The sequence below is a fragment of the Mytilus edulis genome, chromosome 12 (genome assembly GCF_963676685.1).
Source record: "Mytilus edulis chromosome 12, xbMytEdul2.2, whole genome shotgun sequence".
NCBI lineage: Eukaryota > Metazoa > Mollusca > Bivalvia > Mytilida > Mytilidae > Mytilus > Mytilus edulis.
Genome location: NC_092355.1, coordinates 29,755,444 through 29,772,808, shown reverse-complemented (window position 1 = coordinate 29,772,808; position 17,365 = coordinate 29,755,444). Strand labels below are relative to the sequence as shown.

At 31.6% G+C, this 17,365-nt stretch overlaps 2 protein-coding genes across 2 annotated transcripts in view; one reads left to right on the top strand and one right to left on the bottom strand.

Annotated features, from left to right (window-relative positions):
* Positions 1-17,365, top strand: part of LOC139498222 (uncharacterized) — a 294,491-nt gene that overhangs the window by 71,460 nt on the left and 205,666 nt on the right. The window lies entirely within an intron of this gene.
* Positions 1-17,365, bottom strand: part of LOC139499254 (uncharacterized) — a 59,695-nt gene that overhangs the window by 23,173 nt on the left and 19,157 nt on the right. Inside the window, exons 6-10 of the mRNA XM_071287928.1 lie at positions 15,702-16,106; positions 14,202-14,273; positions 8,594-8,989; positions 1,552-1,774; positions 325-347 (exon numbers count right to left, since the gene is read on the bottom strand). Of these exons, the coding sequence (XP_071144029.1) occupies positions 325-347; positions 1,552-1,774; positions 8,594-8,989; positions 14,202-14,273; positions 15,702-16,106 (1,119 nt within the window). The remainder of the gene's footprint in view (positions 1-324; positions 348-1,551; positions 1,775-8,593; positions 8,990-14,201; positions 14,274-15,701; positions 16,107-17,365) is intronic.

Genomic DNA, 17,365 nt, shown 5'->3' with positions numbered 1-17,365 from the left:
TTTGTAAAATATTATCAAATTTTGCTTAAAAAATGTTATCTTATCTATCTATAGAGAAATTATATCATTTTATAAGAAAACAGTATGTACATTAATTGTACGCAGGAAAACTGTTTGCATGGATATCTCTGTATAGATCTAGAGATTTAAAAATCTAAGCATTTGATAAAATTACTTTGGATATCAATAGTATTTTCTTAAATACGTTAAATAAAACTAACAATCTTGGATGAACAAACTGTCATTTGACAGGATGTCATAACATAATAAGTTTTAATTCGAAGACCTTTTCTATATTCGTCTTTCATAACTATTTTTCATCACCTGACTTTTGTACATCCTGCTCCCTACAATAACAAGGAAACAACGTTAACAAGTGTTCAGACATGAGCAAAATGATTACATTATTCTCATTATTATAATTAAAAACGAACTTTGATGTTTTCAAATAACTTTGAAGTGAAGACTAAATGAACACTTTGATCAGCGCTTTGAGTTAGATAAAATGTAGACACTCTTATGCATGAAAATGTGATCGTTCTTACTGAAACGATAAAGGAAGAAGAGATAGTTTCAAAAACTTTTGCGCTCTATAAATTCCTGTTATCTGGAAAATACAGCAGCTAAAATATTTCGGCGTTGTTATCTCAGTTATACAGTTGGCGTTTTTATCTTCGTATTTCAAACTTTTGCAATTGTAAAGAGTTGAGAATAAGTCACCTAGACTCTATATAGACTTATTACACATGTAAACGTGAAAAAAGAAGAATATGATTTGATCCTTTGCTTTTTCTAAAAAAAAGCAGCGGCCTTTTATATAGCAATAAGTAACCACTATTTTTTTTTACCGATTAAAGTGTGGGTAGGAATTCAAAGACATGTTTCACGAAGAAAAATCCCTCAAATATTCATGCATGGGTTTTACAATCTGGCATGGATAGCTATAATTTTGACAATTTAACGAGATATGATCAAACATCAAATGAGAAAACGTGTGATGCGTTTTTTCAAAAGCAGTTAGTATTCTTGCAAAAGTTATAGGTGGAACACTACTAATTCGAGCCTGGCCAGAAAGTAGTACACATTTTACACAAAATAGTTCCTACGCATTGGTGTATCATTCAACTATGAAGAATATTTAATTATTTTTTTGTATTAAATGAAAGTTGAAGGACTGGTGATCATTGTAGAACACTTTGGACTTTTTGAATTTTAAAAATACTGCACTAAATTTTAAAAGATGGTACATTTTGTCTGTTTGTCAGATCTAAAGTACCTGTTTTTTTATATATGCCATTAAAGGTTTGTTGATTTCTTCAGTACAAGACACCATAAAGTGTTGCTTTGGCATGCAACGATTGCCATTTTATTTGAACTTAAAACAAACGAGATGTGCCTGCTTGAAATGGATGAATTTAACATAGAAAGCAAACGGGGCCATGAATTAATGGTGTATTTCCTTTATTATTGCAATGCCTATCTCATGTCAATATGTCCAAAAATAAAAAAAAAATCTCAAATATCTTTTAAATTAAAATAAATTCTTATTACCCTTTTCCATCTGTATCTATGACTGGAGGTGGTGAGGGTCTAGATGATGATATATCAACAGTTTCCCTGTACTTTAAATGGTGAAGTCTTGGTTTTTGGGTATAGACAGTCCTATCCTCTTCACTATCCTCTTCACTACTGATCCAAACCTCTTTATATCGTATATAACTCTCACTATGATATCTTTTCCCAGGAATCGTCTTATTATATTTTGCATAATTTTCTGCAAAATCGTAAAATTGGAAGATAATAAAAAGGTGGATGGATTTGAAATTACAAATATGATTATGTTGATGTGGATTTCACGAATGATTGGAATCAGAAGGATTCAGCTGTTCATTTATAAGACTTATGGTAACATAACTTTTTTTATATTCTGATATTGATTTTGATTGTTTTTACATCCAAGTACTTGCCAGAGACTTTAATTATCGCCACTTAATATGAGGTATACAAATATAGCCTAGTATCTTTCGCAAATTTTTGGTTCTTCCCTCGCCGGGATTCGAACCCATGCTACTGTCATATCGTGACACCAAATCGCCTGCACTGCAGCCGTGCCGCTAGACCACACGACCACCTGGGCTCTCAAAAAAAAAGAGCTTTCGCTGGCCATGTGTTACCTTTCCACGTCAGTTTTAATCTAGCGGCGTACTACAGTACATGATATATAAGGCATGAAGATGTTATTGTTACAGATCAGCTAAATTATCTATAGTAAAGGATCCTACAAATTAATGTAAGATACAGTCACAGAAAATAATTATATTCATAAGTACGTCTGAGTCAGTGACAACCCTACAACAGATGTATCCATCGGATCGCCATCAATGATGGTGATACATGGCTGTGTACATAATGTATATACAACTCGTCTAAACATCAACCCAACAATGTTAGATCTGTAAATTTGCTTTCGCAAATGTTGTGTTCTTCCCTCGCCGGGATTTGAAGCCATGCTACTGAGATATCGTGACACAAAATCGCCTGCAAATCCCGCTAGACCACACGACCACCTGAGCTTCACAAAAATAAAGCGTTCGGTGTGCATGTGTTACCTTTCCTCGTCAGTTTTAATCTAGCGTCGTACTACAGTACATGATATATAAGGCATGGAGATGTTATTGTTACAGATCAGCTCAATTATCTATAGTAAAGGATCCTACAAATTAATGCAAGATACAGTCACTAAAAATTAAATACACAAAAAGAGTTTTAAAAGCAGCATTGTCTAGCGCTTTCATCCATCTTGGGACTTTTCAAGACTATGAACGCCGTTATGGGGAACACATAAGTATTATGACGTAACGTCATTGTTCGTAACATATTAGTAATATGACGCGACGTTATTGTTCATGTAAGTACTAAGCATTAAGCTTGGCGTCAAACACTTTTATGAATTTTCTCTCTAGTTCTTTACGGTATTCTTCTGTTGGTTCCGTACATTTGAAGAACGGGACAAATTTGAGTTTTCCTCCCGCACAAATGTCTAAATGACCACTGAGACCAATAGTAGCTGGCCCTGAATCAACAACTCAAAGAATGAGTCACTTTTTGGAATTAAATTAAAAAAGTTATGTCCGCTTATACCAAGTTACGTCAGAGATGATATAGACTTTTTGAGGTAAATACCTGAAACAGTTCCGAAAAATACACTCACGTTACGCTCAATGTTCGTACCTCATTTGAAAATCGGTGTAGTTAGCAAGATGCAAGTCCAAAAAATATAATTTTGTGATACGATATTCATAGCTATTGTACATATTTTAAAAAATAATGTTTTTTAAAATAAAAACGAAAAATAATTTGTTGAAACTATGTCTTATGCTGCATGCGACACGCTTCGTTTTTAAAAATCGGCTATGTTTAGACTGTCCCGCGTAACATATTTTATTTATTGTAACCACTAAACTATGATTTTCGTCTAAACTATTTAATATTTTGAAAAAAGTTTTTTTTCCATTATTTGACAGAAAGTTTCCTTCATTCATTTATGCATTTTTTATGACGTTATGATAACGTCATAGAAAATAAAGTGTTCCATACTACAAGGGCAAATCTGTCCTACGGGGAATAAAAATACCAGATTTAAGAATAAAAAAAACATTTATCTAAAATGAAAAAAGGTTAGTATTTTGTTTTTACTACATCAATGTTAATTTGCTTAATTTTATGAATTTAAAGACAAATATCCTGAAAAATGATATATAGTAATTTATGAGCGATTTTTCAAAGACTTACAAGATTGTTGCACAGCCATTTTTTGACGTAAAAACGAACTCAACTCAAATTGACGTTAATTGTTTGCTTATCAGAGCTCTTATAATTGTAGAATTTTATGATTTTTTAAAATGTTATTTTTCTTAATTTTTCAAAAATCCTAAATACATAAATTTTCAATAAGTAGTTAAAAAGCACCATCAATTTTGCGGAGTCTTACAATAATGTCGTACTGGCTTAAAAACAACGTTTCTGTCACAGTTTTGGTTAGAACGTTAAAGAAATATTCGCGACGTTGTGTTACACTTACATGTACGAACATCGCGAGTAACGTCACTCCTTACTACATTTGATGTTATCAGCTTGTATACAAATATACCGCACGATCTAGAAACAGCGGCAATAAAATATTGGGTTGAAATAAACCGAGAAATTGTCGACGGTAGATTTGATACGGAATTCATTGTAAAAGCTTTGAAAATCATCCTTGAGGGAAATATTTTTTATTTCGATGGTAAATACTACAAACAAATTAAAGGAACTGGAATGGGAACAAAAGTTGCGCCTACCCATGCCAATTTAGTTATGGCTTACTTAGAAAAAATATTAATAAAAAAGTTGGCCAGATATTTGGACAGGAATTCAAAACTTATGTTTATGAACAGTGGAAAAGATTTCTAGACGATTGTTTCATATTATGGAATAAACCAACAGACGACTTAGAAAAATTCCATGAAATTCTTAACTCATTGCATCCATCCGTCAATAAAAGTCACTATTGAAAGTAGTAACTTGGAACTCCTATTTCTAGGCATTTTGATTAAACTCTCCAACAATAAAATCATTACGGATATTTATTACAAGAAGACCAGTATTTAAATTTTGAATCATGCCACCCATCACATACAAAAAGAAACATTCCATATTGTATGGCAAGACGAGTATGTTCAATTGTATTGGATAAAACACTTCGCAAAAGAAGATTAGAAGCACTAAAGATGTATCTCTTACAACAGAAATATCCATTAAAACTTATAGATGACAGTATTGAGAGGACAAATAAAATGTCTACAAATCAACTTAGAACACCGAAGGAACAGACAACCGATGGTGATGTCCCCCCGTTTGGGACTACTCATGGTCCGTCATTACCAAATGCCTTCAAGTTTATAAAATAGAATTTTCCGATTTTACATCAAAGTGAAATAATGAAAAATTTAGTAAAAGAATCGATCATTTATAGTAGAAGACAACCAAAAAATTTGAAACGCAAACTTACAAAAGCGCGATTTGATATAGTTGAAAACATATCATCTGTACAAATTTGTGGCGATTCACGCTGTGGAGTATGTTCCAGAGACAATTATAATTACTAAGAAATCGGTAGTACGAAATATTTCAAAAACGGTAAGACATTTACAGTAAACGCAAACATGACTTGCAAATCAGAAAATTTACTCTATTGTCAACATGTGTCAACTGTAAAGAAAATTACATAGGTCAAACAGGAAATAGTGTGTGTGAACGGGTCAGGATCCATAAACAGCAAATACGGCAACCCGAGTACAGACAAATTCCGTTGAGCGAACATTTATACATTTGTGCGGGAGGAAAATTCATTTTTTTCCCGTTCTTCAAATGTACGGAACCAACAGAAGAATACCGTAAAGAACTAGAGAGAAAATTCATAAAAGTGTTTGACGACAAGCTTAATACTTAGTTGTTACATGAACAATAACGTCGCGTCATAATACTTATATGTTACGAACAATGACGTTACGTCATAATACTAATGTGTTCCCCATAACGATGTTCATAGTCTTGAAAAGTCCCAAGATTGATGAAAGCGCTAGATAATGCTGCTTTTAAAACTCTTTTTGTGTATTTAATTTTTAATATATAATTCTGTACATACGTTCAGAAAACTGTACAACTTTCCACTAAAGAGCTAATGACGTTGATGAAAACAATTGTATGTCGTAGTACTGCCATTAAGAAAACCCCATACAAATAAACCAATCAAAATACTACCATAATTTAAAATAATACAATTCAAGAAGACAGAAATGAACTATTTGATAAGAGGCTTAGTTTCATTTAACATTTTAACAGTATATTTCTGTTGACGCAAAAACTGATCCAGCACAGTTATGAGTAAAAACAACTGAAATCGACATCATATACATTAACAATCTCACCAAGAATAAGTTGACCTATATGATGTGTCTGTGTCTCGTCTAGCACAACGTTTTTGGTGATATCAGAATTGTCATGAGTTCTGTTAATTTTAGGATTGTTTTCCCTTTTGAATTTTAGAAAGAAGAAAGGATTTGCATGACTGTTGATGCATACAAAGCAGGAGTTGCTAACATTTTCGATGCACCTGTTCTCTTTCCTATTAGATTGCATGTGATTATCTGATTTTTAGTTATATTTGAATGTTCCAACCGATTTGCGATTTTGAATTCGATAAAGTACTGTTGGCAGTTGTTATACATTTGTTTCATGAGTTTTAGCCTTTGGTTTTGTGATTTGCTTAGGAACTTTCCGTTTTGAACTTTGTTTGGAGTTAGGTTTTTCTTTATTTTACTATTGACTTTTATTTCTGGGTGCCATTTGGGTGCACCATTTAAGTAAAAAGAAACATCCATCATCGTAACAAAGTGGATTGTGTGTTGATTTTGCAAATAATTACAAAATGTTTTTAACATCGGTTTTTCGATTTTGACAGACGGCAATTGAGGAAATACTCGAATGATACAATTTCCCTTTGAATTTATACCATCAGCTGAAACATTGCAATAAGTTGCATGTCAGATATATAACACTTAGATGAGCTTGAAGAAGAAAATAACCAAAAACACCGTGAGGTTTGCCGGAAAATTTGCTTTTTGTTCGAGATAATCGATCGGTCTATCAAAGTATAAACGGTGTTGTATAATTGTTATAAGTGAGAACACTAGATTTTACTTTTTTTATATGACATAAACAAAACAATTTAAAACATAAACAGCAAAGTTTTTGTCGCAATAACTAACATAATGGTTGAAATAATATGTGTTTTATTTGCAATGATATTAAAACTTTACTTACCATTTGGAACGGAAAACACCCGAGGAACTATTCTCATGTCTGTAAACAACAATTTACTTTCAATACATTTAAAGCTATAAAAAAATTGTGTTTTCGTTGAGTATTGAAAAACGATTAGTTATAGTCTTAACAGAAATACGTACATATACACGTAATACTAGAACATAGTTCGAAAAAAACGTTGAGGAAGTTTATAACATAGCATGTCTGTGAGGATTAAAATAAGGCAACTCTGACATTGGACAAAATGGCGCTTAATATATCTATGTATATAAATGAAGAATTCGGGAATACAAAGGACGATAATAAATCTCTCGTAAAAAACAAATTAAATTACTTCCCAAAAACCTGGCAGGATTATTATTTAATTACTTTTTTGGGGCAATAACAAAAAGTCCCGTTCGTACACAGAAATGTAAACAAAATTTAACCCGAAATGATCAGGATGTGTTAAAATGTATTGATGACTACTCTAAAAACATTAAAGAATCAAATAAAGGAGGAGCCATTATCATTATGGATACCGACTTTTATAAAGAAAAATTATTGGCACATCTACATGATGAGAAATACTACATAAGCGATACAACAAATAACCCAGAAAATGCAACAGTACAGTTTAAAAAACTGAAAGAAATGACTAACTTATTAAACAAAATAGCGTACTTTGATCCGAAAGAGAGTGAATTTATGGACTCCCAAAAGTTTTCACGCATTATGTCAAGAACCGAATAATATACTTAAAGGCCTATGATTCACGTTATATTATATACTGTAACAAACATTAACACGCTCATTATGTAAAGGCTTTGACAAAATATAGATAAGATGTGATATGAGTGTCAATTAGACAACTATCTTTCCAAGTCCCAATTTAATTATAGGTAAGTCAAAGCACGGCCTTTAACATGGGGCTTTCGCACACACCGACCATTATGTCATCAATGGCCCGAAAATGGTGTAGGTGATATAAAAGGAAAAACGACAAACTAGAGACACCTATGAAAAACACCAACGAATGACGACTGCTGAACAATAACCTACAGGCGCAAATCTTCACCCTACCCTGCGTCAGTAGAGTAACATTACAGCATAAAAAGTAACATTATATAATATCAAACTAATTTGCGTAACGAGATCAAAAAGACATTTGAAACAAAAACAAGCTAAAACTTAACGAATAAGTTTCATATAAATATAATATTTAATCGTAGTTGCCAATATAACATAGACGTAACATGCAGTAATAAGACGATGTAGAAAGAGTATCAAAAATGAAACTCTGACATGGGTAAAAATGACGTTAAATAAAACATCTTACCCGCAGTTAAATCTATATATACTAATGTTGTTGTTAGAAGTACGGAGGTCAATATTAATAAATTCGTTTTACAGAAGTGAAAATCTATCGTCACACTGAATACTTATCAATGGTGGTACATATTGATTTATTGATGACAAAATAGATGTTGTGCCCATGCAAAAACAATATTCAAAGATCTTATTATAACATTGATCATAAACTTTACTCATAAGGTTTGATGAATTATAACTGATCACAAATATAGGGATTTTGGTACAATATGTCCCTCAATTTCGCTAGGTACTGTGTCAACCAAATGAAACAATAACGCTACTTTATGTTTGAAGGACATTTGCACTGTTTTCAATAATTCATTTTTTATTTGTTTACTGTGAAAATAAAGTATAGAATTAAATGCTGACTTACTTTGAGCCCTGCTAGCTATTTTATCTGCTATTTCTTCCTGGTTCATGCTAGAAACATCTATAACATCTATAAACGAAGATGGCACCACTGCGGTATCAATCTTTAACGTTGAATATAATTGGTTCTTTTTTACACTTGAAATAGACAAAGCATAATCTTTTAATGCATAACATTTCAAACAATTTGATGAAAGGAGAAAAAACACCTTGCCTGTAAATGTAAATGGTTTTGCAAAAGACTTTCTCCAACTTGAAATTATGTATGGTTCTGTAAAATTCGTCAGATGATGAAGAAAGTTAAGTATCCATGCCTCGTCCATTATTGATCCACAAAGTGTAAACTGCATATCATCCAACCCCTTATGTAATTGAATTTGATGGTAAACTGAAGCACTCACTAAAAGAGAATAAGAAATATATTTTTAATACGGTTCTTTAATGTCAAGAAACTATAACAAAAAAATTCTTAAGACTTTTAAAATAACGAAGTCTAATTAGTTGGCAGACATGACACATGCATGACTTTAAGACAAATCTAAATTCGATACAATTAGTATATGTCACCTGTAACCTACTCTGTTTGTTCTGCCTCCATCAGGGGCAATACCGAACGGTAATTTTTATTCAAAATATTTAGGTGTTCATGATTCACATGAACTTCTTCATTATGGAAGTATTTTTGTAGTACGAAAACCAGAGATGGTCCAAAAAGAATGATTTTGAAAGCAGAAAACACTGTGCGCCTTATAATCAGCACGACGTAATCAAATGACAATACGAATATTAAAATCCAGGTTTCGAATAAGGCATAAGAAATTTATTCAGTCAAAGTTCCGCGATGACGCGGGTGATTTGTATTATAATATAACAAAAATTGAGAATGGAAATTGGAAATGTGCCAAAGTGAGAAAAAAAAAACGACTAAAGAGAAAATTACAGTCGAAGGTGACCAATGAGTCTTCAACTAAGCGAGAAATTACTACAGATGTGGTCCTCAGCTGGCCCCTTAATACAAATGTGTTCAATGTTAGTGAAAATAAACGTCACGCTAAACTCCAAAGCATATAAATGAACTAGAATTAGAATAGATTTGTTTAAGGCTCCTGACCTGGGACAGGTGCAAAAATGCGGCAGGATTATTCATGTTTAAGATATCTAAAACCTCTCCCTAGAACTCTAGCAAATGTAGAATAAAGAGACCGAAAAACTCATTTAAAAAGAAGTCGGAGAATGTTTACTACTACAAACACGTTTTCCTGGACGGTCTAACAAGAGCACCAAAATTAAGAGGTGATTAGTAATTATCTGAGGTAGACCAAAAGACTGCCGTTAACAACTTCAAGTCACATTGCCTATAACAATTTCCAAAATCTATATCATATATTTATTTATAAAAGGCAAAGACTTGACATAAAATGAAACAATTCATAGCAAATTAAGAAAAAAACAGTAATGTCATACAGCAGGCAACGGAAACCACCGCATTACAGGCATGGAACAGACACATTGAAAGTGATTTGGTAAGATATATTTTAAAATGCTATCTCTAACCACAACACGAGGACATAGTGTATAATAAGGTACCGGATTGTAAGACTTATTTTGTAACTCCCTCTCTATCCGAAGTAACTGACACGATAGATAACTTTAGCAACCCGGAGAGCCGAAAAACAAAGGTGTATACTACAATTTTTTTTATATAAACTGAAAGATAATTTTATCAGAAAGCTGTTGCTTGTCGATACTGCTTTCATGGGTAGCAAGATCTCTAAGGTTTCGTGAACGCTGTGGCCCATGATTTCGCACTGATATTTTATTGTAAATGCTTACCGTTTATCAATTTAAAAAACATAAGTCGTTTTTACAAATACAACTTTCCAAAAATGGGTATATAAAAACATTTGTATTGCAGATAATTAACCCTTTTCACTAAAATATATTGCTAAAGTATCAATAAAGAAATACACTTTTTATTATGATCTTTAGAATGCACAATGTACATCCTTACTTATTTATTTGTTGCAATCAATATAAAAGAAGGTTATGTGGTATAATTTAAAGTATCCCCAGCTTAGTACATGTATATTTTTAGGATTTTGATTGGTTAACGTATGTCGTTACAAAACCCATAGCCCCTGAGTGTTGCTAACCCAAATCGCCGGACGTTGCTTCCCATTACATCGCGGAAATTCACGCGCGTTTTCCTTATTTCCATGGTTGTTCTTTATGAAATATCGAATTCAGTACATTATCCACTAACGATTTTATCTTATTATGTCGATTATTTGCACTCATTTAAGTAAATGCATCACTATTCTGCCACATTGTCAATGAATGGGACTACTGACCTAGCTATGCAAAATACCAACGTTGACGTCACATCGTCTATGATGTAACTCTCACACTTTTGAGCGCCAAATTCGAACCATTACACTTTCTCTTCTTTAGATTATATTTGTTAACGTCTAGGGTACTACCTTTCGTTAAAAATATGTCAAAATCATAAATTTCAATAAAAGATATTTAAAAAATGAAAAAACGTCACCTTCACGTTAAATTTGTTGTGGAATTCCTCAAAAAATCGCCAGATTTAGACTACGACTGGGGATAGATTCGTTATCTACGTTCATATCCGTAGATATGGATATTTTTACGCCCTTAAGTACCCTGTACTTGGATACTTCAGGTGTTAAGGTATCCATATCTACGGATATGAACGTAGATAACTTATTATATCACAACTATCCAAATAAAGCAGATTTAGGCAAATATATGTAAACATACGTCCTTTTATAAAAACATGTGAAAAAACAATAGCAATGATCAACGATTTATAGCAAAACTATAAACGAAAAAAAACAAGCATGACAGACAGCAACCAACGACAACCACTGCGTTGCAATCGTCTTACTTAGATATGCACATATAGAAATGTTTGGGTAATACATGTTGAGCACAAACTTTCTATAACCAGTGACGATGATATAACAGCACCATATAAGAAAACAACTGAAGGCTTTAGCTGAAAATAAATGTACTCAGAAGATGGACAAGAAGCACAACAAACAACGAATTTTTTAAATGATGTTGACGCTCATTCTGTGACTAGGAGTGTTTAAGTGTAATTTCTTTATTAACACTCAATGAGTTTAATTTCACAATTAACACATGGTCGACATTATTTATACATATAGCAATTATATCTCAATAGAATGTTATCTACCGAAACTTTCAGTCACTTTGATGGTATTATTGTCGTTGATAACTCCGATTATCATGATTATAAGTAATTGTGTTCTTAAAAATTTGAATTAATTAAATAAGATCTTCTAATTCATCTCATAAATCCTGTAATTAAAAACCAATTGGTCAGAGAACAATTGACGTATTTCCACATCAATTTATAAATTCATTGAAAAGAAGCTAGTTCCTGTTAACTCTAAGTTAAAATTGGCATACAATCACTTTTTCCATTTACTTTTTAATAAAATAAAGAAGATAATTAGCTACTTCCGGTGAAGTAAATGTCATTTCCGGTCTCATGAGATATCTACTTTTACCCTGATTACAAAAATATATAGTTTCTTTATACTTTTTCCTTTTAACTAGGATATAATTGACCACTTCCGGTTTATTATAAACCACTTCCGGTTTATCGAAGGTCATTCTAGTCTTTAAGTATTAGTTTATGTATCTAAATTACAAAATATATGGATTACAAGTTCTTTTCCATTAAAGAAGTGCAAAAATTGTTACTTCCGTTTTCTTAAGGAAGTTCCAATTGTCATTTTTCAAGGTCATATGTCATCCAACGTTTTGTCAAAGGTCATATGGCTTTATAATGAACCAAGTTATAATAACAATCAATTAACCTTATAATTATCAAAGGCACTAACGCCTATAATATGTTATTCGATTGTATCAGACGAAATTAAGCATATCTTCATGACCATAAAGCAATCATTTTACACTTGTTCTTTATTACATATCTTTTATAGTGTTGGAGAAAATGCAAAAAAACCAAGAAAAAGTCACAATAGAGAACTTGTCCGTGACCTTCACCTCATTTTCTAAGTTTGGGCCTAGGGGCCTCATATAAAACATGCCAGGGTTATATGGTTAATGGTTTATATTTAAAAAAACACATACCCACAAATTCATATCGTTATGGTAAATAAATCGTATAAAATTACATCAAATCGCTTCAATTCAAATTAGCCAAAAAAATCTCAGGTTGTAACGAACAATTTGTAAAAGTGATTTTGTCAATATCTTTTTTTATTAGAAAGAAGATTATAACATAGTAAATAGGGAGATTACTCTTACAAAGAAAATAGTTCGACTTTTAAGAAAATTTAAGAAATTTAAAAGCGCATAAACTATACAATACAATACGAGAAATATCTAAGCGACATATTATGAAACAAGCATTTATTGCAAGAACAAAATTTGCCGGAAGAAAAAAAAACAATTTAAGGTCTTTTAACATCAATTAGAATATCGAACTATTAAAATTCAGTTTGAAATATCATATCCAGCGTCAAATGATAGCTTATTGTACACTTATTCCAAAACTATTTGGTTTCTTTACATTTTTTTCTAAATAAGGAAGATAAATTGTTACTTCCAGTTTGAAATTTGTCACTTCTTGTTTTATTTGATAGTTTACTTGATACTGATTCCAAAAATATATTAATCAATATACTTTTACATTAAATAAGTACAAAAATAGCTACTTCTGGTTTACAAAATATCACTTCCGGTTGGTTCTTCCATAGCCAAGTGTCTTGTAACGTAATGCAAAAGGTCGATGGCTTTATCATTTATAAATATGAGGTAAAAGCAAAGATCAAAATCTAGATCGTCAATTTAATCTTTGACCTTGAGTTCAATTTCAAGGTCATAAACCAAAGGCTTCAAATCAGAAGACCATAGGTCTTAATTATATACGGTTAATGAGTTATGTCACTATATGCCTAATTTAATATAAGAGTGGAGAAAACTCCAATTTAATGTTAGCGTACCTTTTCAACTAGTAAGTACTTCGGTACTGACATGATTGAACAAACCTTTGTAAAATTGTCTGTTTTATACATTTTGACATTATTAAGAAACTAAGGTTTCATCTCTCTCAGGCAAAGTTGACTTTAAAGGAATTAGGCTATTATTTTAGGTATTTTTTACCTATAGCTCTTCAACGGTTTCGGTACTTATACATTCTCGGATTTCAAATGTTTGGCTTTGATCGTTCCTGATGAAGGTAAATCCAGAAAAACACTTCTGACGCATTAAATCATTAAACGTATTGTTTTCAATTTTTCAACTAAAATCCATGTGTTACAACATGTCACAACTTACAATTAAGTAAAAATATGTTGTCGATATCTTATATGGTTTTAAAAAAGAATTGAAAACAAACAAAACATCAAAATTAAAAATATGACCTTTTTGACCTGAAAACATTAGGAAAGATAAAATGCTATTACGCAAATAAAAAAAGTTCATCTTCATGTTTCATTACAAATGATAGAATGTAAAATATATAATCAGAATGTTTATAAGGATTTTTTTCACGACATCTTTTTTTCACTTGTCCAGTAATTATTTACCTAAGGTTTTGCATTTTTCGCAATCCTTAATGATTTCATCTTTTTCTTTTTCCAGTGCTTTTCCGGAATGATCTGTCAAATTATAAAAAGATACCAAGATAATGCATCGCATACAGTGAAAAAAGAGAGACAACTGGAATAAACTACGGTGTACTTGGAGTGGTTTTTTTTAATCTTTATTTAACATTTTATACTTTCGGGTAAAATTGTGTGTACGACGATTATGATTGACAGCCTTATGTTGAGTTGTATTTCAAAATTAGCCAAACCTCCCACGTTTAATGGCAAAGAGAACAAAATCTGTATTTGGAGTTAACAATACAGTGTGGGAATCATTATGCATTATCATTATGAGATTTTTTGCCAACGAAATTTATTATATTAAGAAAATATATTGTAAACGGCTGTCTTCATTTCTATGGATACAATTATGCTTATCTCGGGTCTACTTACTTTTGGTATTCGAACTAAACTTTCGCATGTAATAAAACACTTTGAGTAAATCAATTAAATTGAAATAATGGCAGTAGTAAAAAAGCTATGTCTGCTTCATTCTAAACATCTTCAGAAGGGATAATAATCAAGCATTTTGATAATAAAAAAAATACTTCAATTTATACTTCAATTTATACACATTACCATAATGGTGATGTTCCTACAATTGATTTATACTGAAACAAGAAACTTAAACCTTATCTTCAAAGGTTTACAAAGTTCAAAACTTCTGTGTTATATATATATATATAATTTTATTTATAGTGCAACCTGATATAACATTCATTTTACATACATTGATACAAAGTCAATCAGCCAGCCTTCAAAGGCTTACGAAGCACTGTCAATTAATATCTATAATTTGCGCTAATATAGAAAATATGAAATTAATACTTCAAGAACATTTTATAACAAGATTATTTAAATATCACAATGAGAAAGTAACTGAGTTCTGATTTTTGAAATATTGAATATATAGTTTGACACTAGTCTACAGTCTGTGTTATAGGTGACATTTGACACGTTATACTGGTGGTATACAAAAACAACTTCTCTTCGATCGTAAATCACGTATCAACAACCATGACTTGTTATCTGATTTAAACTTGTTATAGTTTACTTGGCGTTTGTCACAGGAAGAAATGTTCTACATATCCTTCAAATGCAATGGATTATACCACCAGGCGAATTCGATTTGAAATGAACATCGGCGTATTTACCTTCTGTGTCTTATTGATTACATAATTTTCTTCATGTACTTTTCTCTAAACCTTTTCTCGGACAAATGAATGATTCCAATTGAGTGGAAATTCATACCCTTTGCGTTGTTATACGCACTGTTGATCAAAGCAAAAACGAAGTAGCAGAAAAAAAGGTTTACTTCCAAAATAGTCTTTTTGACTTCCCGAATGTGGCATATTGAATCAGACTGAGTGACATGGAAATGTTAAGGTTTACTTCAGGACTAGACAAATAACGTCATAAAAATTAAAAAATATAACTCACCTGGTAGTTTATTCTTCAGAATATCTATGAGTCGTGGGAACCAAAGATGCTCGCAGGTTGTGCAGTTAATGAATGGATGTTTCCGTAAACTGGAACTAATTTCAATAAGATAATCCAATTCAACAGCTATGACGGGCATATCATCCGTTATATAGAATTCATACTGTATATAATTCTCCTTTGTTAAGGTTACAATGACTGCTTGGAACTTGCTTAAATATAGGCCCAGTTTTCTTTGTAATGGAAAACCATTCAGATAATCTTTAGCGAGGATAGAACACTGAATATCATATTTTGTTTTTAACTTTGTCGACATGCTCTGTACCCATTCAATTTCTTTTTCATCGTCTCCATTCAAAAAGGCTACATCGAATTTCTCAGTATGTAATAAGTGTTTTTTATCTCCTATAAAACAAGATTACAATATAAAGTTTTTGAACATCCGTGAAAGATGGACAAACTTCTACATTTTACTAGAAACTTCCGTTGTATCTTTCTAGGACTTTCATTTCTAGATTGTTCTAGAAATTTCCGTGACAACTATATATATACAGACATAAAATTTAAACTCGCAGACTTAGACATCGATAGACATTAGTATTCACAGCATTTGGATTGACACTTTTATTCTACATACACCATCATACTGGATTGTGACCTTAGTAGTGAACGTAATATTCAGATCGGATTCAGAGAAGATTTCCGGATGCAGAAAAAGATAAAAGATTATACTAATATTTTGACAGTTAAGTTGACAGTAATGTTTTTGTAATACTTCTTGTTAACTTTTGCATAATAAATCTTGTTAAATTTTATAATTGATTTGTGTCTTTTGTTTGCTACAATTTAAAGGTGATTTCTGACCGTAACAGAAATTGGGGGTTTGTCCGGGAGACTGAAAATATCTTATTAAATTTTTTTTCAGTATTTTTATAAAACCTAGCCAACAAAATTCTAAACAAAATGGCGCCGGCAAATTTCTGAAAACGCAAGACCTGGAGAGTTTTGATAATTTGAGGAAAGAGGAATTAGTGTTGCTTGTTAAACATCTGAAATTAGTTTTTAAAGTATCTATGAGAAAACAAATTATAAACAATTTGGTAACAGACAAATTAGTTGACGCAGAAATTTTAGGTGAAGAGGCTCTTGAACTTAAGGTTGAAACTATTGACGCCTTTAAGTTAAAAGAGCTTGAATTAGAACATGCACTTAAATTAAAAGAACTGGAAATGAAGGAGATGGAGAAAATAAAAGAAGATGAATTTAAATTAAAACAGGCAGAACTGAAAATGAAGGAAAGGTTAGAAATGGAAAAAAAAAGAAAAAGAAGGTGAATTTAAATTAAAAGAACTTGAAATGAGAGAAAGGCTAGAGATGGAGAAAATGAAAATTGAAATGGTCAAAGAAGAAAGCAAAACTATAAAAGTCCAGTCGAAATCAGAATATTTTGACGCAGCAAAAAATATACGTTTGGTTCCCAAATTTTAATAAATATTTTCCACAGTTTGAGAAAATTGCTAACAATTTGAAATGACCAGAGCCGTATTGGACTACCATGCAACAAAGCCGCTGAAATATACTCCGCACTTCCATAAAAAAAGTTCCGATTATGACACGGTGAAACAGGAAGTTTTGAAAGCATATTCGCTAGTACCCGAAGCATA